General features: G+C 36.7%; 1 protein-coding gene across 3 annotated transcripts in view; it reads left to right on the top strand.

The window, feature by feature from the left end:
* The window catches only part of MAPKAP1 (MAPK associated protein 1), a 327,452-nt gene that overhangs the window by 256,159 nt on the left and 45,409 nt on the right, over positions 1-25,884 (top strand). For all 3 annotated transcript variants that reach the window (XM_051979649.1, XM_051979647.1, XM_051979648.1), the window contains one exon: positions 14,166-14,306. In XM_051979649.1, coding sequence (XP_051835609.1) covers positions 14,166-14,306 — 141 coding nt within the window. The remainder of the gene's footprint in view (positions 1-14,165; positions 14,307-25,884) is intronic.

Genomic DNA, 25,884 nt, shown 5'->3' with positions numbered 1-25,884 from the left:
TCTGCCTAGGAACTGAGATTTAGGATTTTTGCCTAGTTTTTGGCCTGTTAAAGGAGAAAAAAGCTAACACCTTTGAGCTTTCCAACTTGAATTCCTTTCTGCTAATATATACTTCTGACATCTGTCTGCTAGAATATGACCAGTATAAAACATGAAAATATCTATTAAAAAAGCATTTGAAGTCCAAAGAGGAGTTTTGTATTCTAATCCTCTTGGTTCTAATCCTTGCTTCTAATCAGGTAATCTCTCTGAATTTTTAGGTTGTCTTCTAGAAAAGAGAAATACTTTTTGGAGACTTCTATAATTATCTCCTCAGAAGAAATCCCAGGCACTTATCCAATTTGACCAAAACTTCCAGCCTGTTGCAATTATTACCTGATACCCATCTCATTCTATCATGTGCACTCTTTGGATTCCACTCTACCAGATACTCTTCCCTCTCCTTCCCCAGGGTGGAGGGTGTGTTCAGGGAAGATTAGCCCCATGCTGAGCCCATTACAGCCCATAAAGCAACAAGGGTGGTTGCTTTTTTTTAGCTTTAATAGTGTAGGTCCATTGCAGTTCTTAATTCTATGATTCTAAAGCTTAGAATGATTTGAACATCATCACAGGCCTTTAGACAAAGGCCTTAGAAAACCAAAGGGATTTTGAACATAATAAATGTTTTTTTGAGTTGAATTGAACTCACTATTTTAGAGGTAGAAAAACTTTAAAATGGTCATTTTCCTTTCAGTGATCTGGGAATGGAAATAGGCTCTTTCATTGGCTTAATGACTTAGTGAAATATCAAGTTTAAGCTGAATATTTGAATATTCAAAACAAGGAAAATTCCTCCAAAAGGATCGTAAATAGTACCTGTTTTTGATGAACCCAGATATAAATGTGACTGATGAGAAACAAACCAAGACTGAAATAATCCAGATGAATTTGAATCCATAGTTTGTGGATAGGTATAAACATGTATGTGTTTATTTGTATGGATTTGTTTTCTCACAAATTTTCAAGACTTTAGATCCAGAAGGAATGTTGGCAATAAGAGTATTGAATTTTAAGTCAGAAAATATGGATTGAAATCCAAATCCCATCCCTTGAAAACTTCCGGGTCCTAGACAGCTATGTAATAGACACCAATCTGGAATAAAAAGATCTGGTTTCAGATTCAACTGTCACTTACTAGTTTTCTAATGTCCCAGTTTTTTTTTTACTTCTGCAGAGTTGTTTGCTTAATTCTAAAATAAGAGAATTGGTATAGATATTATATCGAAGCCCCCTCCAGCTCCAGATCTTTTATCATTCACTCTCTTTTCTTATATATAAAATGGAGATAATTCTTCTATGCCTCCCAAGAGTTTTATGAACACACTATATAAATGTGACAATAACCTCACTTTTTAGGTAAAGACTAAGAGTTGTAGTGTCTGACCCCAGATCATAAAGCTTCTCAAGCAAAGTCTTTAAATATAACTTGTCTGATGAAGTACTCCTCGAAGATTCAAAAGGTTTAAGATAGGTGGTTCAGCACTGAGAAAGAATGCAAAATTTTTGTAGCGAATATCACTTGTTCATTGTTCATCTTTGTTTTATTTTATTGTTAAATAGAAAAGGGAAAGAGGGAAAAGGCAGCTATTGAAAAAAGAAAGGAATGCTTATTTTTTTCTTACAGTTTCTGCTAATTTTCCAGATACTCTTTATAATTCTGACTCGTAATGAGTGGATTTCTCCTTCTTTTAGATACTTTATACCAACAGAAGTGACTTCACCCTGGGGGTTAGTTGGTACTGGGGAAGCTCTGACCTACTCAAAGATTACTAACCTCCTTCAACATGAACTGTAGCACTTTAAATATAAAAGCTCCTTTTAGCTTTAGATGTCATTTTGTGGTGCATCAACAGGATTATTTTAGACAGAAGGAAACTATATGATATATAAGATTTGTTTATGAATAGAATTGTAAGTCTGTGAGAAAGTAAATGATTTCAGGCTCTGCCACTTATAAGATCATAGAATTTAGGGCACAAAAGACCTTAGAGACCATCTAGAGGCCAGCCCTTTCATTTTACAGAAAGGCAAACTACCTAGCCTGACTTTATGGCTATAGAGCAACAATTTCAATGCTTTGGACCTCTATTTCCTCATTTGTTAAGTGAAAATAATAATAATGTACCACCTCACAGGGCTGTAATGAGGCAGATGCCATGCAAATTTTGAAGCACTATAGAAATGTGAGTTATTATTGGTAGGAAAGCAGTTTGTAAACCCTAAAGCCCTATCAAAACAGGAGGTCTAGTTGTGCTTTTTAAATTGATAGGGGCATGGTCCTCAAAGCCAGGAAGACCTTGGTTCAGATCAGCAACCAACATAATAAATTTCTGAGATGATGCCAACCTAAATTGGTAGATAAAGTTTCCTCCACTTGGAGGTTGTAATACCAATGAAACATTAGATCTGATTTCTATTCCTGTCCTATCAGCATATTGCCATATTCATACTAAAATATTTCAAAAGATCCTAGCTATCATAGGTGTGAATGCTCCTTCTACCAGTGCAAAATACTTGTGCCTATGGAAATTATTTTCTCAAGAACTCAGTTTTCTCATTTTTAAAATGAATTTTGGCCAAATGATTTCTGAAATCTCTTAATTGTTATAAATTTTGTCAATGTTAGAATGTAGAATACAGAGCCAGATAAGGCTTATCAGCATAACATATAAAAACATTGATTATCTAAGCTGGTAAGGACTTTAGAAAACATAACTTGGAATATCAAAATTGGAAGTGAATTCTAGATCCCTTCCCCCATTTTTACAGTTAAGGGGCCCCAGATCTTAAAAGAGAAAGTAATTTGCTTTGCTCTGGATCTCCCAAGTTAAGTAGTAGAGCCATATTCAAACCCCAGTTTCCTGATTCCATAGTTTACTATCCTTAAGGTGTTTCCATATTTCAGGCTATATACTTCCTCATTCCTGAGATGAGGTAATTATTATACCTGTATTCCCTGTGTTACAGTTATACCATTTCCCCACTATATTTTTTTTTATTTCAAGAGATGAGATGTCTGTACACATAAACTTCTCTTTTGTCAGGGAAGAAAACTACATATGTCTTGCATGTATCTGTTTCCCCCATAAACAATGACCCTTAATAGTGGGCTAGGCATTTAGATATCTTGAGGTCACTTTTCCTCCTTGCAACTGAAGTTGACACCATTTCCCTTATTATTGTACCAGTAATTGAGAGGAGAGCAGTTGTAAAAAAGCAAACTAGAAATGTGAGTTCTGACTTTTATTATTAATTAATTTTATTATTAATATGCAAGTATGTGTATCTGCCATTAACAGTTTCTTGGTATGGAAATTACTCTTGCTTCTCAAAGGTTCTGCCAGTGGAGCTGGCAAGTACTACTAAATCTAACATTATTTGTGCTATGCTACCTCCCATTCATGCTCCCTATTTTCTTCCCTTCAGCTTGTCTTCATCTTGCTCAGATTTGCAGAAGTCCCCATAGATATTGATAAATCACAAGATTATTGAAACTGGCCATATCTGAGGCAGATGACCAGGTCTCTCTGGAGCCTTCCTGCCCCACTTAGATTCTACCTTTTCTCTAAATCTCACCTATCTACTTCTGATGTGAAAGGGATTTTTTTTTTTCCTTTCTTAAACTTCTGTTTAAAAGCATGAATTTTTGACCTCTCCACTCACCTTGCTCTTCTTGTGCCATAGTTATTTTTATTTACATATTTAATTTCATTAGATTATAAACTCCCTAGAGCAGGGTCTATGTCCTGTCTGCCTTTATATCTTCAACTTGAGGCATTTAATAAATGTTTGCCAAATGAATACTGAGCTTTACCCTCACCACCTTTCTTAACAACAAGAGCCTGTTCTGTGCTGTCTAGAGTGAGAAGTTTCAAAATGCTTAAGGCTAATTAGTTTCATTTTTCTCTATCCCCTTCCTGGAAAGTTCCCCTTTCTCATTTTATCATTAGGTAGTAATTAGTATTCAAGGGAAATTGGTCTTAATATATTAAAATTGGTTAAGTGCATTTAAACCTGTATCACAGCCAATGTCTTATTGGAAAATGTAATTGGGGACTCTGTGTATGTAATTAATTGAATTACAATTAAGAACTTTCATTAAGCAGTACACTAGTACATTAAAGCAGTAAGGAAACATGTTTGCAGTACCACTGCCCGTGCCTTTGGTTTGAGTGAGGGCATAGAGATTAGCTGCTTATATATGATTTCTTATCATCTACCACTAGCTAATAATTTGGGTATGTCTCTTAAATATTATCATGTATTAGGTATGTTTGTGTATAAACTAGAACTAAACAAATTTCAGATGCTAGGTCAACATTGTGCCAAAGCAATTTCCCAGTTTCACCAAGTATTTTTGAGAAGGAAAGGTAGATAAAAGGAAAGACATGTCTCGTGACATGTCTTTCACAAGACGTGTCTTTCACAAAGTGTATACATAATACGGATGATTTTTCAACATTGACCCTTGCATAGCCTTGTTTTCCAAATTTTCCCTTCCTTCCTTCCACCCCCTCCCCTAGATGGCAAGCAATCCAGTATCTATTATACATCTTAAATATATGTTAAATCCAATATATGTAAACATATTTATACAATTATCTTGTTACTCTAGAAAAATCTGATCAAAAAGGAAACAAAATGAATAAGAAAAGAAAATGCAAGAGAACAACAACAAAGAGAGTGAGAATGCTATGTTGCAATCCACATTCAGTTCCCACAATCCTCTCTCTAAGTGTAAATGGCTTTCTTCATCACAAGATCATTGAAACTGGCCTCAATCATCTCATTGTTGGAAAGAGTCATGTCCATAAGACTTGATTGTTGTATAATATTGTTGTTACCATGTACAATGATCTCCTGGTTCTGCTCATTTCATTTAATATCAGTTCATGTTAATCTCTCCAGGCTTCTCTAAAATCATCCTGTTGATTGGTGAACAACTTTTAAAAAGTAAACAGTTATATTTCATACCAGAGGAAATAGAAAATGCTCTAGAAAAATTAACAACTGAGTACAGGATGGATTGAAATAGGGAAAGATGTGAACCTGGGACATCATTTCAGAAGCAATAGCATTCATCCAGACTGAGGGATGGGGAAAATCTGTACAAGGAGTTGACATCTGAATTGAAAAAGGAAATGACCTGTTGATGGTGATAAGAGCCTGATCTACAGTGGTACTCTGTGAATAGAGAGAATGGAATGAAAGGAAATGTGCTTGTTTGGTTACTGTCAAAGTTTCATATCTTTTGAACAATTGAAGAAGTTAAAATAAATTTTTTTGGCATTTAAATCTTTCACTTTAGCCTTAGAATTTAATAGAATAATGGAACCTCAAAATCAAAGTAGATCTACATGGCCATGTAGTCTTCCTTCACAACATCTCACACTCCTCTCCTCCTCTCCACTTACCCCATTACCACCTTGGTTTAGGCCTTCATTACCTCCCATCTGTGTATATCTTATGTGTCCTCAGCAGACATAAGCTCCCTGAGGGCCGTGATTCTCTCATTTTTGTCTTTGTATTGCTACCACCTAGCACAGTGCCTGGTGCATACAGTAGGGACTTAATGAATACTTATTGACTTGAATCTAACCTGTATTTTAACAGGATTCACATCTTGAAGGGCAGCCTCTTTTGAATATCTCTCATAGTAAGAAATTTATTTCCATCCAAGGTAGTTCAGCCCATTTTTTTTTTAACAACTCTAATTTTTAGGGAATTTTTCCTTTTCAAATTAATAATAAAAGTCATAACAATTTACTGATTATTCTTACTTTATATTAATCAAAAAAACATTCTGGTATTCAAAGGGAAAAAAAGAGAGGTTGTATATGAAATCTTGAACTGCTTTTTTAAAGTATATGTTAAATTTAGCAAAATAGTAACCAAGGTGCCTAGCTTGTCTAACCTTTTAAAACACTTATTTTCTTCTGTGTATTTTGTTTTGTTTATTCTCATTTCCTCCATACCAAATAGGAGCTTTCCCTTGTAATAGATAAATGTGGTCAAGCATAAGAGCCCATGCATGACTGGTAGACATTTTTAAAAAATCTACCTTCTGGTAACTTCTTTTCATTGGTCCTAGATCTGCCTTCTGAGGTCAGGCTTAAATCCAGTTCCTCATGACTACCCTTCCAATATTTGAACCATCTGTCCTTTAGCAGAAGGCAGTACAGTGTAGTGTAAGGAACGCTGGACATTTAGAGTCAGGAGATCTGGATTCAAATCATTTCTTACACTTATTACTTAGTTGATTCTAGGTAATGAGTTTCAATTTCCATATCTATAAAATGAGATAATAATGCTTAACTTTACCTACCTTACTGTGTTATAAGAAAGAGGTTTTATAAATCTTAACATCCTCCTAAAAGAGGAGTTGTAAATGTGTGGAAAATTTTCTGGCTCTCACCCATGTGCTGCAGTTCTCCAAATTTCCATTCGTTTCCGTCTGATAGCCCCATAAAATAAGATTACCCTGATTTATAGAGGGTCTAAAGAATCCCAGTGGAAAGCCCTCCAGCGTAGCCAGCTTCAGCTCCAGTAGTTTAATCAATTAAACACTGACAGGAAGCATTCCTATTCTGATGGTAACATGGCAGGTTCTGGAGAAGGGTATGTGATCCTGATGGCTGTGGTGAGATTACTGTCACTGAGTGATAGAGTTGTGTGTGTGTATTACAGTCTATCCCCTATTGATTGTTTTTAAGAGACTGGCAAAATTGAACAATGAACAGGGGAAAGCGTTGAATAGAAGGGAAGCTTTGGGCTTATGAGGCTTTCGGGACTTGAAAGGCCTTTGAAAAAACTATGATGGATGTAGAAAAATCAAAGGAGTGAGACCAGTAAGATTTTTCTCAATGGCTACATTTTCCACAGTCTCATAGTGGTGTGTGGCCAGACTGGGGCTCCAAAAGTCCCAGCCAAAGTCCTGGCTCAGTTAAATTATTTGGTCAAATTACTCCCCCTCTCAAGTCTGGCTTATTTTTTTAAATGGGAATAATCATCTTCCACACAAATCTTACAGGGTTGTTATAAGAAAAACATGTGTAAATCATGAAGGCTTGTAGAAATGGAAGCGATTAAGAAATAGAGATTGAATTCAGTTTTGGCTTAATGGAAAAAACACAAAGTTTGGAATTCAAAGCACTTGGATTCAAATCCAGATTGTATTCCTTAAGTCATTTAACTTCTCTGAAGCACAACTCTAAAATGAAGGCAGTGGATTATGTGATTCCTTCCAGAGCCCCATCTTATGAAATGGAGCACACCTTCTAAAAGCACAATCCATTTTATTAAAGATAATTGCTAATGGGAAATAAAAAACAAGCCTCTTCACCTGTAGCAAGTCTGTAGTACAGTGGATGTAAAGAAAGTTCATCTTTGAGCCAAAAGAACTAGATTCTAGTCCTAGTTCCTCTTCTTACCAGTTGTGTGACTTCAGAAGCCATCCCCCCTCAGAATCTTCATCTTGAAAATGGGGGTCGCTCATTTCTTCACAAATGAGAGGTTTAGAAGTGTAAAGCATAAAGCAGCAGCACCATTAGCACTGCTGCTATTCATGTCATTATTGTCATTTACTTCTAGCTATCTTTTACATCTTTCTTTTCTTCTTCCCCCAACTTTTATCATTCTGTTGCCATTCTCTATAAACAATTCAATGTTTATCAAGCAGCTAGTGTGCAGAGTAGTATTTCTATGCTGGGGAGCATGCAAAGTTCAAATTCTAGTATCCTGTGACTTAAAAGAGACCTAGAAATCATTTAGTCCAACCTCATTATTTTACAGATATAGGAACTAATGCTCAGAGAAGGGAAGGGAAGGAAAGAGATCTGCTTCAAATTATATATAGATGACTCAGAGCTGAAAGCTTGACCAAAGCCCCAATGGAAAGCCCTCCAATATATCCAGCTCTTCTATGGTGTGACTAAGTTCATTCCACTTCAGAAATTTAAGACCCTGCCTTAAAGGAGCTTATGCTCTAAGAAGATACAAGCCACAGATAACTATAGGACAGAATATTATATAAGTGTATACATAATAAACAGTATATTATGTGAGCTAGTAATGGTAATTATGCTAGAAACACTAATTAGTTGACCTACAAAGTTATGTATATGAGACAGAGAGAGAGATTTTATTTTTGACATTTATTATCTGGGTTGAGCTCCTCAGTAACTCTCTGAGTTGAGTATACAGATATCATTAACCTGATGGATATTCTTATAGCTTAATGGACTTATGGTCACACAACTAGTAAGTGTTGGAGACAGATTTTGAAATCTGTTGTCCACGGCAACTAAACAGTATAAAAGAGAGAACACCAGACTTTTATGTTTGAAAGACCTGAGTTCAAACCTTGGCTTAAACTTTAATTAGATGAGTATCCCTGACCAAATCACCTCTTTGAGCCTCTGTTTCTTCATATGTGAATAAAGGATGTTGACCTCTATGACTTCCAAGTTCCCTTCCAATTCTCAGTCTGTGTTTGTCTGATTCTTGGACTCTGAATGAATATTCTATCCACTATACCCCACATCAGAATTCTAAGTCTGCTGTTCTTTCCATTATAGCACACATTCATTACCTCCAGGACTTGATTAGGGCATACTTCAGACCCTTATTTCTAAATATATAGACTAAAATATTTAAAATATTCTTAAACTCACCAAAAATATGTACAACAGTGCATCCTTAAAATGAGCTAATAAAAAGGATTTGATATACACTATAAGATGCTAAGCCATAGCACAGAATATTACATAACAGTAGCCTTTGACAAAATATATCCGTACCTGAAGGTGTTGTTATCTGTCTTGACCTTTAAAAACAGACTGATTGTAAGAAAAGGAAACACATTCTAGATAATTTTTTTTCATTTAATTATTGATAACAACATTAGACTTTACAACTTCTTAATACAACCATAGTGATCATTTCTTCTTAGGAGGAGGAACTTGGTAAGTCCTTCTTTCTAGTGAAATCTTTGAAAATGTGTGAACCATCTTCTTGTTGCCCCCATGGAAATAACCCTTTCTTCTGGCATCAACTCATTTCCAATTCATGGCTAATGAAGTTCATACTTGACTGAACTGGAAAGAAGGGAAAAAGAGAGCAGAAAGAGAGGAGGGGGGTTACACACTGATGCAGCCATCCTCACAGAAAGGTCCTTAGAGGAGAAGCTAGTATGGCTACAAAAAGTTGGAAAAGGAGAGAATGAGCCATTGCAGACTTTAAAAGAGTAGATAGGCACACCATGAACAAGCGATTTGAACTTATTCCTGTTCTGATGCTATGAGTTATATGGAAAAAGCGAAGGGAAGATCTGCCAGAGAAGAAAATCGTTTCATTGTCTAGAAATCTCAATTTCTTTCCCCTTGAAAGGAGTCTCTAGTCTTAAGTTGGAAGCCTTATCCTTAGGGAAGAAGACTCACCAGAGGCAGAAACATTGCACAGCAATTATTGAAAGTGTACAGAGTAGTACAATAAATCAGTAAAACTCCAGAAGGCATTTGAGAAGAATAGAGATACCAAAGAAGGAAAGGCAGTTGTTTTGATTCTTTGGGGGTTTGAATGAAAATCTTTTGGGTTTTTGTTGGATTAATAAATGTCCTATATATTTTCTTGTCTTGGCCCTTACCATGAGATCTAAGAGGAGAAGAGTATTCTCATTCTCTATCTCTGTCTCTCTCACTTTTCTCCCACTTTTTCCCCCTTTTTCCCTTTCTTTCTCTCTCCCTCTTTCCCTTTTTTGCCTTTCCCTCCCTCTTTCCTCTTCCTCCTCTTCTACTTTTCCTTTCTACTTGCCTTCCTGCCTGCCTGCCTGCCTGCCTCCCTGTCTACCTGCAGCTTCAGTCCTATACATGAACCCAATTCTTATGTTTCCAAAGGAAAGCTTGAATAAAAACATGTCAGAGATTTATCACAGACTCTTTCAAAATGAGAGCTCATGAACTCAAAAGCCTCATCATATATTTGTAAGCACTTACTGTGTTCTGAATATTGTTCCAAGTGCTCGGAAGAGATTAAAAAGTTTGAATAAGATTTGCTCTCTACCTTTTAGAAGATTTCTGTCTAATAAAAAGATGTGACATATACACAAATAGTCATATTCACCAGTATTACATCCATCAGAGAAGATTCAAGGGTACTGTGTTTCCCCTGAGGGGTAGGATGAGGTCATTATCAGCATAGAGTTACAAAAAAGTGTTGGTAGAGGCAACATTTGAAATGGATTTTAGAAATTGGATAGCAATGAAACAAATGATGAGAAGATGGATCTCATTTATAGACTGTCACATGGAACTACTAAGCAGATTTGCCTGTTTTGAGAAATATTCCTGAAGTCTCAAGAGTACAAATCATTCCTATTATTTATTTTTTAATTCTATTATGTATTTAATATCAGTCTTAGGATTCTTCTTCCCTTAGGTCTTGTTGCCCTTATCATAAAAGCAAACAATGCCTTTGCCTGCTCAGGACAGGACTAAAAAACTTACTGAAGTATCACTTTAAGCTTAAATCCTCAAATGGCTTATGAATTTACACCAGCAAAGAGTAGAAGGTCAATGTAGGAAGCATTAGTGTGTTGAGCCAGCTCCAACTACATAAGTCTTAAACCAAATTAATATATAGAAATTGACAAGCCTTTTGCTGGGTGCTCCATAGCTTTAAGACCTCTACTAAAATCCCATCGTTTCATCTGCCCATTATTAACATTTCAGCAAAATATAAAGTTTTCATTAATCTCCTCCAGCAAATTTAGGACTGAAAACTGGCAGTTGTTTCAGCTTTTAGGACTACATTAGCTGGTGTATTAAACAAAATGTGTCATACTTCAGTATCTCCTACAAGAAACTAAATCAATTTCCCCCCATATTTATGCACCACTTTATCTAAAAGCATCTGAATTATCATTTACAGCGAAGATGCTTTATTAGCAGCTGGCACTGAAATTGCTCAGTAAAAAATTATATGTCACGTTATAGTAATTTTTAAATTGGGTTTAATCCAACATCATAAAATTTAAAATCCTGAGTGTGGGGTTGTTTTTCCTTTGTTGTTTCCCCCAGTAACTGGCATATTAGCTTAATGAGATTTTACTTCTTTCTATGTCTAATACCTGCAATATTTAAGAAATAACAATTAGTAAGTAATTTAGGTTTTGCAGCTCAGAGATCAGAATAAAGTTTATTGTAAGTAATTACATTTCCAAAAAAAAAAAAAAAACAACCCAGATTTAAATAATCTTAAAACATTTAAAGGTTTGCATATTTTTGCCAAAATTTCCACATTTAAAATGTCCTAAAATAGAAATTAACTGGCATTTCGTCAATTATGTTTCAGTTAAAGCACAGAATTGGGGAAATGAAAAATTATTAAAAACTGTAGGAAATAACCAGCCACCCTCATGAAAATATTAGAACAAAGAATGATAGAACATAATATTTAGAAAATAAAATGCTGAAACAGAAAATATTAGAACAGACTGGTAATTTTAGCATGTTGAATGCTGGAACTGGAATGGATCTTAAGATCAAGATTATTGCCATCTGTTCTGTTGCTGTTCCATAAAGAGCCACTAGGCCTAAATTTCTAACTTGCTGTTGCTACATCTGAAAGACCACCAAACTTAACATCTGCCTATAGCTGCACCATCTATTGAAGTTAAGGCTTCAGAAGAGCAGGGGTTATTTCAGTTCTTTATTTGTAGAACCATTATATAGCACAATACATTGCTTAATAAGAGCTTTTTTTTTATTATCTATTCATCAGAAATTAAGACAGAAAAGGAACTTAATAGAGAATAGTCAGTCCAGTAATCTCCAAGCTTTTTTGGTCAGTTAAAAAATAAAACAAAAAAAGTATATATGTATGTTTGTGTGAATTATAAATTATACCCATATAGTATTGTTCCAATAACTGTGTATATTATAAAGCTTTAAAATAGACATTTAAAAAGATGAAATAATATCTTATTCTAGTCATTGAAGAGCCACAGGACCATATTGAATAAGAGAGTGATAAGGTCAAATCTGTGCTTTAGGAATATTAGAATGAGGAAACATTTGTCTCAAGGAGACAAATTAGGAGCCAACAGTCCATGTCGGGTGAACCCATGAAAGCTGATGAGATCACCAAGAGTGAGTCTAGAGAGAGGTGTCAAGAGAACTTTTTTTTTTTTTAATTTTATTTTATTTAACAATAACTTTGTATTGACAGAATCCATGCCAGGATAATTTTTACACAACATTATCCCTTGCAATCACTTATGTTTAGTTTTTTCCCCTCCCTCCCTCCTCCCCCCCCCAAGATGGCAAGCAGTCCTATATATGTTAAATATGTTGCAGTATATCCTAGATACAATATATATTTGCAGAACCGAACAGTTTTCCCGCTGCACAGGGAGAATTGGATTCAGAAGGTAAAAATAACTCGGGAAGAAAATCAAAAATGCAAATAGTTCACATTCATTTCCCAGTATTCCTTCTTTGGGTGTAGCTGTTTCTGTCCATCATTTATCCAGTGAAACTCAGTTAAGTCTCTTTGTCAGAGAAATCCACTTCCATCAGAATATATCCTCATACAATATCGTTGTCGAAGTGTATAATGATCTCCTGGTTCTGCTCATCTCACTTAGCATCAGTCCATGTAGGTCTCTCCAAGCCTCTCTGTATTCATCCTGCTGGTTATTCCTTACAGAGCAATAATATTCCATAACATTCATATACCACAATTTACCCAGCCATTCTCCAATTGATGGGCATCCATTCATTTTCCAGTTTCTAGCCACTACAAACAGGGCTGCTACAAACATTTGTGTCAAGAGAACTTAAGAAAAACCTTGAGGACACCCTCAAGGGAGGGACATGGATGATTAGCAAATAAGTCTTTAAAAAGCCAAGAGACAGTAGTATCATAAAAATACCAAAGAAGAGAGTATAGAAAGGTATTTAACAGTATTTTGCAGAGAAGTCAGCAGGATGAGAACTGAGAAAATGCCAACAGATTCTGGAGTTAAGAAATCATTAACAACTTTGGCGAAAGCATTTCCAGTTGAATGATGAGAATGGAAGCAAGGTTGTAAAGAGTTTTGTTTTTTTTTTAAGTTAAGAAATAAGTTCTTTGAGATCAAATGTCAGACTGTCAACATGCTAGGCAAAGAGAAGAACTGGCTTCTATTGTGAAAAACACTAAACTCAGTGAAGAAGATCCATGTTCAAATCTTTCCTCCAGCACTTAGTTTGCTGACCATGGAAAAGTCATTTTTCCTTTCTAAATCTGTTTTTTCATCTATAAAATAGGAATAATAAAATCTGTAGTAACCACTTCATGACATTGTTATGGAGGATCAAATGAAAGCCCATGCATAAAGTATTTAGCAAACTTTAAATAAAACATTATGGAATTGTTAGTTATTCTTAGAGTGAGGGGTGAATAATACACTTTGGCTAGAAAAGAGTCCAGAGGAGAGAAGGAGAAAGTAGTAATGTGAGATAAGCCTGGAAAAGAAAGCCATTGCCAAACTGTAGAGGGCTTTGAATGCTTAACTAAGTTATTTTAGTTGGAAAAGGAAGAAGTCCTTAGGTTTCTATTCTTCAGTACTACTATGGACTATGACCTCAGTGGTGTGCATGTTCCCTCTTGTCCAATGCAGACAGCAACTCACCTATGCCTTCTCATTCTCTACAGTTTTTATTCATGCTTTTCCTCCAAATATTTAAATATTTCTCCAAGGATTTGGCTGGTTTACTAAAGACCTTACTCTCTTGTTGGTTGTTTGTTTTTTTTAAATAGCTTTGTATTTGTAGCTTTGGGATTTTTAAAGTATCTTTTATAATTACCAAGACAGCATGTTCACCCTCATTCTTGCTCTGTTATACCCATAGCTACTTTTACCTGTACTTCCTGCAATTTGCCCTCATTGGGAACATTGTGCAGACTGCTGACCTCTGCTACATACCTTTTTGTTGCCTTTTAGATCACATTGTGACATTAAGTCACCTCTCTGCTTTCTCAGTTTCCAATGTAAATAATCCAGTTCCCAAATAGTCTTAATCATGTGCTATTGTCCAATTTTTCTGCATCTTCACATATTTGATCACACTGTTTATTTCTCACAGGTTCCAGGGGAGAAGGCATTTCAGAGGAGGATCCTCAGACTGACATAGCCACAGTCCAAGATATGCTGTCCAGTCACCATTACAAATCTTTCAAAGTCAGCATGATTCACCGACTCAGATTCACGACGGATGTGCAGCTAGGTAAGGCACAGATACAAGGCCAGTTTCACTTTGTAAATCCTCAGCTTTCTTAAATTACACAGCATATAAATGTGACGTGAAACCGTGCGCAACTTTTATGTGGCCCAAATGACTAGAAGTAATTTATTTGCTGAGAAATTGTCTAAACAATGAAATTTAAAATATGTAATTTTTCCCACCTGAGAGAATGATGAATGCTCATTGCTCCAGCTTGTCTTCCTGCTTATTAAGAAGCAGATTGGAACTAGAAGGGACTTGAGGCTTTCTTTTCAAATGGATTCATTTATGTGTAAGATTTCATAATTTTTGTTCTACATAATTGACTAAAGAACTTAATTTCTCCCACAAGCTGCCTTTGGAACAACTTTCTCTTTTCTCTGAATATATGTGTCCTTAGACTAGTCATCTCTCCTGTCTGAATTCAATTATCTCATTTATAAAATCGGTGGTGGGGATAGGGAGAAGGAAGCTTACTTAGATGATCACTCAAGTGTCCCCTAATTTTAATATTCTGTAATCTGAGATGTCTTTCATCATTCCATTTTAGGTATTCTGTTTTGAGGAACCTTCCAACTCTGAAATGTTATGTGGAGAAGGGGATGATGGTTCTAATCCTAATAATCTGTGTTCTGTGTTCTGAGGTTCCTTCCCTTTTTGGCACAATTTGTTGCAGCAGGCTAAATATCCAAAGTCCCTTCCAACCCTGATGTTCTGTGTTCTGATGTTCCATACTCTGAGGTACTTATTCACATTCTCAGTTTCTAATAAGTGCGTTGCTTTTTCCATCTTTAGTATTGACCTCCATGTTTTTGTTGGCTCCCAGAGTTAATGTTTTAATCTGTACCAAAGATTTAGAACTAACTCAAATATCAACATTTGGTCTTATGAACAGCATCCTTCCTTTATAATTTCTGATAAAGAGATACATTTCTGTTTGACTTGAGCCTAAAATGCTTTGAGCTGAAAAATGTGCTGATAAAGTCAAAATATGTGGACTCCAGTCCTGGTTCTGTCACTCTCACTGTGTGACCTTGGGTCAGTCACTTTTACTTCTATCTTTGAATCTTCATGTACTCAGACTATTACTAAGTATCTTCCTCTTTGAAATTCTTTGTTCTGAGAGTCTTTGCAGATCTGACACACTATATCCTAACACTATATCCTAAAGTCCCTTTCATATTCTATCAAATGACTTTCCTTCCAACTTTACATTCAGTGATTGTCTAAAAAGTTAGGTTTATTTTGCTTGTCCCCACAGAATAGGACTAGGATATTAGATGGAAGTTACCAAGAAACTGGGGCCTAGTATAAGGAAATATTTCCTGTCTTGTAGAATTATTCCAAAGTAAAATAAATTATTCAATTAATAAAGGTTCTCTCCTTTGAAGAGTTTCATGTAGAAGCTGTGTGACCATCTTTCCTTGCCTGGTTCCAGTGCCCAGACTTCCTCTTCCCACTACTCTTTTAGCTGGCACGTGGGAAATCTCCAACTATGTCATGCTGGCATCCCTAGACAGAGCATGTGTTGGCCAGAGGAAGGCATGAGAACAAGACTAAAGCTCTTATTTCTTTGTCCTCTTGCTTTTTGATCTTAGTAATAGTGGTCATTAAGCCCAAATGCTCTTGCCAATGATCCCTTCTCTAATTACAGTGAAAAGATGAGATTATGGAAAATATACAGTACATAGAGGATACATAATGAATGAAAAGAGAACCAGGAATACCACCCCCATTGCCATGGGGAGGGGACAAAAGTTCTAACCAGTAACTGAATGGTTTAGACTCAGTACTACAGAGTTGGCCATCTTGTTTCCAGGAGTGATGAATCATGCATCTTTCCCCAGTCTTCTGCCCAGCTGCCCCTTCTATACCACAGTAGTCTTTGCCCAACCTCTAGTTCTGCCCAGCTATCCAGAAAGAATTTGCAGCAGCCGTGATTTTTGTCTCCCTTGGAATTAGCAGGACATTATATCTGCCTCACAAACTAGAGAATTATTCATCCACTCTGGATGTAGCCTGACAGCCATAGACACAGAAAGAAATTAAGCAAATCTAAGAGCAATGGAGATAGTTACAACAAAGCAAATTCAAGTTAGTCATAAGGAAAACTTCTAAATACTCAAGAGCTGGCTCAAAGTGGTATAGACTGCTTCAGCACATAGTGAGGCCCTTTTTGCTGGAGGTGTTGAAGCAGAGACGGAATAAGTACTTGTTGGGAATATTAGAGGAATTCCTGTTCAAGCTCATGTGGAACTGCTGACCTCTAAGGTCCCTTCCAACACTGGGCTTATAGAAGTCTAGTTTAATTCCAAACTCTGGTTACAACAGCAGGGAAGAAGGACTATCTCTCATAATAGTCATATTCAATTTTCATGCACAAATCTAATTGATACTCCTAGTTAATTAATAATTGGGTAGGGGAGGAGCTTGTGTTTCTGAGGGGCTTTCTGAATTAAGGAAGCATTTTCCGATTATTTGCTTCTGTAATGAAATTCAAGAGTAGTCTCCAGAGTCATAATGAAGCCTCATCAGAACTAAGGAAGTCCAATTCAATTTCAGTTCAATTTGACAAACATTTCCTAAGGATTTGCTGTATCCAGAGCTTTCTATTTGATGCTTAGGGGAAATACTAAGTTTAGATTAGACATCATCCCCTCTCTCATGAGATTCTTAGTCTTATAAAAAGACATGACATGTACACAGAGAGCTATAATGCACAGTATTAAATGAGAAAGGTGCAAAACAAACTGCACTAGGAGGGCCAAGGGCACAGGCAGCATGGAAGCTGCATTTTCAGAGATGGATGAGATTTCATCAGGTCAGGAATGTACTCCAGCCACAGGCAGCAGCACCATGTGACCATGGAATTGGAGGACCACAGGGTATATGTGTTAGATGGAGGGTGGGACAGTTTGGCTGACACCTGTGGAATTAAGTGTGAAAGGCTTGAAAGGTGAGGTGGTGTGGAGGTCATTGAACACCAGTCTAAGGAATTTGACCTTTATTTGGTAGGCATTGGGAATTCACTGAAGGATTTAAAGCCAAGAAATTACGTGACAGATCTCTGGATAAGACAGATTCAGTCTAGCAGTGTTTGAAAAATGGATTGGTTGGGAGAGCCAGTTGAAAGACCTGTTAAAAGAATATTTTAGTCCAGGTGGGTAATAATTATGACATGTGTTAAGGTAGTAGTGGTGGAATTGAGGAAAGAAGAATAACTGTAACAAGATAACCAGAATCTTGTGAAATCCAGGTGAAATATATTGATATGTATTGTGGTTTCCTACATATTTGAGAAACTAATGTTTCCTTTATAAGGGTTGTAAAAGATATTATGTCTCTTCTTAGAGGGGAACCCCTTTATTCAGACTTAAAAATATAAGTGCCCACTCTGGTCCAAAAATTTCTTTACATTGAAATGCAATCGTGCATAAAGCAGAGCCCAGCAAAACAGTACGCACTTTATGAGCAATGAAATGAAGTACGCTGGATTCTGAGAACAGTAAATAATTTAGTTTATTTCAACTGACTAGGCAGGTTCTTCAAATCTCTCCTGACACTGATGAATGAATGGTCTTCTCTCTCCGTCTGTCCTGTGTCAGTCAGAACAAGATATTTCACTTTCGACACCTGTGGCGTCATCTTCTAAGTGGTGAGTGTCTGTATGAGGTGCTGAGAGTATCCTGTCTTCAGGGTTTGCCAAAACATCTCTGAGTTATTAACATAAAAGATATCACAGCTGGAATCCACCCACTCCTGAAAGCCATTATAACTCAGTACCATTTAGAAAGATTTCCCAGCAAAAAGGGACCTTAGAGGTCATCTACTGCAAATCCCTCACTTTGCAGATCAGGAAAATAAAGCCTGGAATAGGGAAGGGCTTGCCCAGTGTCACACAGCTTTTAAGTGGGAAAGCTTAATTCAGACCCAGATTTTTCAGCACCAAGTCTGATATACTTTAAACCCCACCATGCTGAATTTCTGATACCCAAATCCATGTTTTCAAAGGTAGCAGCAATAAAGATGATTTAGATTTTATTCTTGGTCCTGCACTCACTGTATATTCAGACCATTCATTGCATCTTGTTTACAAATGCTATTTAGAAATCCAAGAAAAACTTTAGGAACTGCAAAGGGTATCAAGAGTGATCAGGTTAAAGATAGGCTACTGTCTCATTCAAACATTAAAACAATCTTTTAACAAGCTTGTGGATTCTGCTTGTGTAACAGCTCATACATCCATTCTTTTCCCTCTATTCTTATTGCTACTCCTCTTATTGAACCCTTCATAACTGCATATCTAAAATAGTGTCCTCTTTTCATATCTTTCCTCTCCAGTCTTCCCCCTAGCATCTGTACTTAATGTCATTGTCAGGTCTATTTTCCTTATGTATTGATCTAGTCATTTTATTTTTTTCACTCAAATTCCTTTAGTGCCTTTCTAGTGTTTCTCAAGCAAAGTTTAGGCTGCATAACCTGGCATTTAAGACCCTCCCCAGTTTGGCACTACTTTTGCCTTTCTTACTTTACCTCATATAGTGCCTGGCACTTGATAGATCTTAAGTAAATTCATGTTGATTGACTAGCACTGCTACCCTACCTTATACTTTGTGCTCCAACCAAAATGGGCTATTGGACTTAATCATAATGACCTTATTTTTTCAACCCTATTGTCTTTGCTTCTGCTCTTTCCTATGACTAGAATTCCCCATCTTCAAAAGGTGTAAATTCTTACTAATTCCTTAAAACTCAATTCAGATGATTTTTCCAGGAAGATTTTTTGATTCATCCCTTGTATACTTTCCCCATGTTGACCTTCCTCTCTTCCTGTATCACATGGTTTCATCTTTCTCATGCACTTGTGTCTTACATTGATCTATGTATCTGTGTGTGTCTATGCATGTACACATACATCACCATACTAGACAAAAATCTCTGTAAGGGTGGGGAGCATATAGCTCCTTTAGTATCCAGTTCAGATTCTACACATAGTTGGAATAGAAAAAATATTGTTGAATAATTTTCAGTGGCTCCCTATTCTATCAGACATTTAAAGTTCCTTTATAATTATAATATGGCTCCCACATATCTTTCCGGATATAGCATGTTGCTTTCTTCATATATTCTTCTTCAGATTCAGCATTCTACCTCCTGCAATATGGCCTACGGATGTCTCTGACTCCTTCATTATGCTTTTCACTGCTTCCCATTTCTTCTGGATGGGCCAGAAGTTCAGAATAAAAACTGGAATGTCAAGATCATCTATTCTAGGGGTGGAAGCTCTGAGCTTTCATCCTTCATAAAGGAGAATTTTCTGTAGCATAAACATTAAGTTGGCCCCAGATATTCCAGATCTGAAGCTGCCTCAGTTAACCTTCTGTTTCCACAACAGAATATGCATAACCCAACTATTCCACATTTCTTCCCTCAAAAAGTTATTGCTTTGGGCTTCTCTGACTCCTGCTGTTATTCAGTTTTTAGAAAGGCCACTGTACCAAAGAAAATACTTGAGGAAGCAAGAGGACTTTTTCTTATATGTTATTTTGCCTGGTAACTTGTCATTATATGGAAATGCATCTTGTCAGTGACACCAGCTAAATGCCTTCTACATTTCGGGGCTCTCTTTCCTACATTACCTGATGCAAGGCAGCACATTTCCTGTCTCACAGATTCTGTTTCATCATGAGGGAGCCTTGGCTCATATTGATTCTGGCTCTAAAATTATTTTAGTTGTTCACTCTTAAGAATAGAAGAAACTTTGGGAGTTTATTCCAGGATGTGGAGTCATAGAATTATGGGGTCTAAGAACTGGGCGGGAGGGAGGGGTGGACCTTAACACATATGGCAAAACATTGAGTGTAGCATTTTAGATCTGGAAGAGTTCAGAGGACATAGAATGATAATAATGTTGAAAGTCAAAGCTTAAAGAGATCTTGTAGTATAGACCATAATCACTGTGAGGCATGGCTGCTCACAGTACTTGTATGAACAGCATAGTGCCAAATGCAATCGTTGTAATAAGATGAAGGATCTCTCAGTCTTGCCATTTGCTCTGCCTCTGTGTACTGTAGACCTCTAGATACTGGCATCTGATCTCTCAGTGCACCAGAAGGAGCCCTGGGTTTTGCCACCACTGCACTGCTGTATACCCTTAACATTTCCTTGCTTTTTTATTCCCATATCTTACCACAATGCTTGGCACACACTGCTTAATAAATGTTTTTTCATCATGTATCTCTTACATCTGGGAAGGAAAACTTAGCCGGTCATCTAGGCCACCCTCTGTCTTGAAGGATGAATCCCCCTGTAACTTACCCAAAAAGCAGTTTAGTGGGATAAAAGGCCAACTGCAAACCAACCACTCGCCTACTCTCAAGAAAGTATAGAAATACCAATGTCACATTTAAAACTTAGAAGCACAAATTTCACAACTTGGCATTAAGCAGTTGTCTCTGTTTTCAGAAGGCCTTCCCGTGGGATTTTCATATAGTTTGGCTCCCCATTTACTTTGGAGACATCCGATCAGGGATTGAAATTGTCTGGTTTCAAAAAAAAATCTTTGCTGTAACAGAACAGAACAGTAGATATACTGTTGATTGGTTAAATGATTTTGAATGAATATTCTAAAAGTAATCCTTTCTAGCTCGAGGCTTGCTTAGTGATTCTCCCTTTGATCTTTCCAGGTCTTCAAGGACTTACAGAAAGCTGAAAATAAAAAGATTGTAGGATTTTTTAAAAAACAACTCTCTAAGAATTTAAACAATACAGGAGCCATTGTCAGCTAAGCTAGCAAGTTATAGAAACTTGATGAATGAAACTATAGTTTTTGATACCTGAGCAAGTAAACAATATTTCTCAGTAAATAGATACCTTGAAAACTATACTCAGACATGATATTTAATGGTCTCAGACTTACAGAATTTGCAGTTTGACTTGGCATAAGAGAAAAAGCCCTAAATACAAGTCCTGGCTTCAGCAATTATTGTGAAACCTTGGACAAAGGATAGTACTTTTGGATCCATACTTTCTTCAACTATAAGAGGATTGGATTATAATATTGACACTACTTATCTCAAGATCACTGTGAGAAAAGTGATGCTCTAACAAAGACACTTAAATAATTTTAAGACATTGTTATTGCCATTTATAGTGGGGCATTGCAGAATCTTGGGATGATGCTTAGGACAGTGAATCTACATGTTGTTCTTTAATCAGCATTTTAAAATGATGTGTTTTTACTGAGAGAGACTGAGAGGCCTCAAAGTCAGGAAGACCTGAATTCAAGTCCTATCTCTGACATGTGCTAGCTGTGTAACACACGTCCCAGACTGCTTTATTGGGCTACCTGCTGTAGAACAAGTGCCGACCTGATCAGCATATAGTTCCCTATGCCAGCAAAATTGTAGTTCTAGTCCAAAAAGTCATATTTTCTTCCTGTGAAATAAAAGAGTGATGAAAGAGCCTTAGCCACAGAGATTGTTGGAGTCAATTTTTTTTTTTTTTGGGGGGGGGGGGACGGGGGAAAGAACAGGGCAACAAAAAGCAAATGGGGTTAAGTGATCACACAGGATCATACAGCCTAGGAGCACACTGCTAATAAATGTTAAGTCTCTGAGGCCAAATTTGAACTCAGGTCCTCCTGAGTAGACCCATTTTGAAGCTCTAATGCTACTGCTGTCTTGGCTGTGTGATTTGGCCATATCATTCACCTCTCTGTCTTGTTTTTAGTAATTGTTCATTCAATCATTTCCGACTCTTTGTCATCTCATAGACCATCCTGGCAGAGATATAGGAGTGCTTTACCATCTCCTTCTCTAGTAGATTAAGGCAAAAGGTGATTAAGTAATTTCCCCAGGGTTACACAGCTGTTAATTGTTTAAGGCTGCATTTGAATTCAGGTCAGTTCTCCATACACAATCCATTTGGTTCTGGGTAATACTACTTGTCCTGCCTGTTACCCAAGGCTGTGAGAATCTAGTGAAATCTTGTGTGTAAAGTGCTTTGCAAATGATAAAACATGGTATAAATATTATAGACTTGAGAATTGGAAAGATCTTAGGGATAATTCTACAGAATTAGAAACTGGGGTACAGAGAGATGACAGAATTTGCCTGTGGCCACACGGTTGGCAAGAAGCAGAAATCAAGATTCGAACCTAGGACCTAAATAAATGTACACTTGATTTAACTTTTAAAGGCTTTGAAAAATATATATTCATCTGAAAATGAGATAGGCTTGAGAGTCCCTTTTTGTTATTGATGTTTATTTTTGGCATTCTTGTTTAGCAAGGATTTATATACTGGTGTTGATGGAGGACAGTGTTGAGCAATGTTTTCTATTCTTGACAGTTGGTGTGATACTTTGCTTCCAGTGAAGTTTGACTCATTGTATCTGGAAGCTGTCACAAGTAAGAGCTTGAAAAGGTCATGACAGATCACTAAAGATAAATGGTTAAGGGAGGAGAGCTGTTACAGGAAACAAATGGCCTACCTTGTTTGGTAGGGAAGGAGCTGACCCTGTCCAGTATGGTAAGGACCATAAACTTTCCTTACCCACTTTTAGCAGGGCACTCATGTTTAACACTCTCCCATTTCCAGTTGACAGTACAGAATAAAGGGAACTCCTTACTTTTATAGGAATACTCTGAATAATAGTAGAAACATATGTCTGCAAAGTCAAAAACAACCTTCAGTCATAGGATGTTATGGATCATAGGGATCTTAGAATAAGAAGGAATCATGAAACATAAAATGTCAGAATTATTGAAGGGGCCTGCGAAAAATCTCGCACTGTTGCCATTACAAAAGAATTTACCTCAAATGTTCCTTTAATCAGTGGTTCTGCCGTATATGAATGTTTATAGGTCATTCATTATCTACCAGACAGCAAGCATGGAGATCAGAGAAATTTCAAGCTTAAGTGTTAGGAGATACTGCTGGTTACAAGTCAGCCAGAAACTTAAACTTCAACATTTCTAAAATAGCGAAATAAATAGCCAGTGGGGAAACATGGTATGATTTAAAAAAAAAAAAAATTAAAAAAATACAAAATAAACTTTAAAACTGAACTAACACACTCCTCTTACTCATCTTTCCTTCCTTCCTCTCTTTCTCCCTCCCTCTCTTCTTCTCTCTTTCTCTGTCTCTCTCTGTGTGTCTCTGTCTCTCTGTCTCTCTGTCTGTCTGTCTGTCTGTCTCTCTCTCATTTATTTGTCACCCTATCTCTTCCAGGCTAGAAATTTGGCTGCCACTCAGACATGTCATTTCAACTCTTCTTAGGCCCCCTTATTTGCCCCTAAGAACTTTCCATATTAAGGTCAGATACCTAATCAGCTTAGCACATTGAAGTTCATAGACTCGGGTGTTATATGTGCCTCTACCTCCCCTATAGCAGCAATAGTAAGCATATTGGCACAACTTGAACTTTAAAAAACATATATGCTTCACTATGTCCAACCTCATCTCAAATGAAATGCTTTTCTGTCTCTTATGTTCAGGTAACAATAGAGAAAGTAATCTCTTCACAGCTTTTAGGGCTTGGCATTTTTAGGATTTGACATTATAGAAAGAACAGTAGACCCAGTGTTTATATAAGATGGGTTGGTCCCCCACTACAACACATACTACTTGTGTGACCTTGGATAAGTCAGTTAACCTCCATGGGTGTAGCTTACTTATATACAACATTAAATGGATAGTAATAGCTAGGTGGGTCAGTGAATAGAGTACCAGCCCTGAAATCAGGGGGAGCTGAGTTCAAATTTGGCCTCAGATACTTAATATTTACTAGCTGTATGATCCTGGGCAAGTTATTTAACCCCCTTGTGTCACCCTGTCTTCCCCCCTCAAAAATATATAACAACATATTCTAAGAATCATAGCAATGGAATAGAAAAAGACCTTAGTAGTTTTAAAAAAAAAAAAAAAGACTTGGAATCAGAATACTTGGATCCAAATGCCAGTTCTGATAGTCATTCCCCCCATTCTTTATTATACCTTATTTTTTTTCTTATCTTTAAGATGATCGTTGGAGTGGAGATCTCTCCAAGTTTCCCTTCAAGTCTTATGTCCCCATGATATAGTTCTCCCTCAAATATATTATTATTGTCATTCATACTATTACTAGAATAGTGCTGCAAAGGGGCATCATTGGGGAAGGAATTCATGTGCTGGTGTGGGAACTAAGGCAGTTGATGCTGCGATATGGAACATAATGGATGAACTCTACAGTAACAATTTGCAGATAAAAATAATAGAAGTTAAAGTGTACTTTACATGATAAAAGAAAGATGAAAGAGAAGGAGAATGTGGTACATCTGAGATGGCTGGGAAAACTCGAGGCTTTGTGAAGTAGGCTCTGTTGAAAAGATTGATGCAACGGAGAGTGACCTTGGCTTGGAACAGGAGCCAGTGATGTATGTACGAGCATCTCTCTGCTAAATGGACCCAGATTTGTAGCACTAATATACATGGAAGCCCAGAACCAAACTCAGTATGGCAATAAATCAACAGCCACTTTGGATGTCATTTCTAGTTTATATTCTACTATTGTTCTATCACTTTAATTCATGTCACTATCATCTGTTCATCTGGAACAGGTTTATATAATTTTCCAGTGGAGTTACCTGACAAATCCTATCAAATTAACAAGGTACATTAACAATATTGACTGAATGTAGCTTCAGGAGTTGCAGGGCCATAGGACAAAAATGTTAAAATATGTCTCCAATGATCTTTTTTTTTCCATTTTTCTTCACCCTCTTCCATCTCTCCTATAACCCCCTCCACCTCCACAAAAAAGAATATATTTATTTCCTCATAAGATGTACCTACATTTATTTTTGTATTACTCCGTGTCACAACTTTTAGAAGTGCCAAAATTATTTTTTAAATCTCATCAATATACTGAACTCAAATGTTTTTCTTTCTGTGAACCACAGGAAAAGACCCAGATCTTAAACAATCAATAGCCAAATGAGAGAGAGAGAGAGAGAGAACGAGCGAGCGAGCGAGTGAGCGAGAGAGAGAGAGAGAGAGAGAACATGAGAACGAACATACTGGAGAATTACCATATGTTTGAAGTGAAAAATAATGATATTGGCCTTCCAACCTATTTTTACTTTCCTGAAATTGAGGCCTTCCCTTCCTGGATCATTGGTACTTGTAATGTTCTCTCTAATTAAAATATAACATATCCGAAATAAGTCTAATGACAAATCCTGACTTTTGACTAATTAATTTAGAAATCCTTATAGCTCACCTTTGCTGGAGCCCCTCATGGTAATGGTCAGGGTTAAGCAGCCATTAACCCATTAGTGTGATGTTTATTGAAAAGAAAAATCAGGAGTCACTTTGTTTATAATTCTTCAGGTGAAAATCTTCTGCCCTTAACTATTGATATTTTTTTACTTGTGACAAAAGAAGAGAAAAATGTATGAATATAAATCTTTAGTATTTATTTGTATTGGGCTAAATTTGCTGTCAGAAGATGGTTGATTTTTTAATTAAGCCATTCTTATTCATTCACACTAGATTCATTGTTGAAAATGAAGTTTTCTCACACTTCACTCCAGATCCGC

This window comes from Antechinus flavipes, chromosome 2 (assembly GCF_016432865.1).
Source record: "Antechinus flavipes isolate AdamAnt ecotype Samford, QLD, Australia chromosome 2, AdamAnt_v2, whole genome shotgun sequence".
NCBI classification, from domain to species: Eukaryota; Metazoa; Chordata; class Mammalia; order Dasyuromorphia; family Dasyuridae; genus Antechinus; species Antechinus flavipes.
Note: the sequence above shows the minus strand (reverse complement) of the source record. Positions and strands in the feature narration are given on the sequence as shown.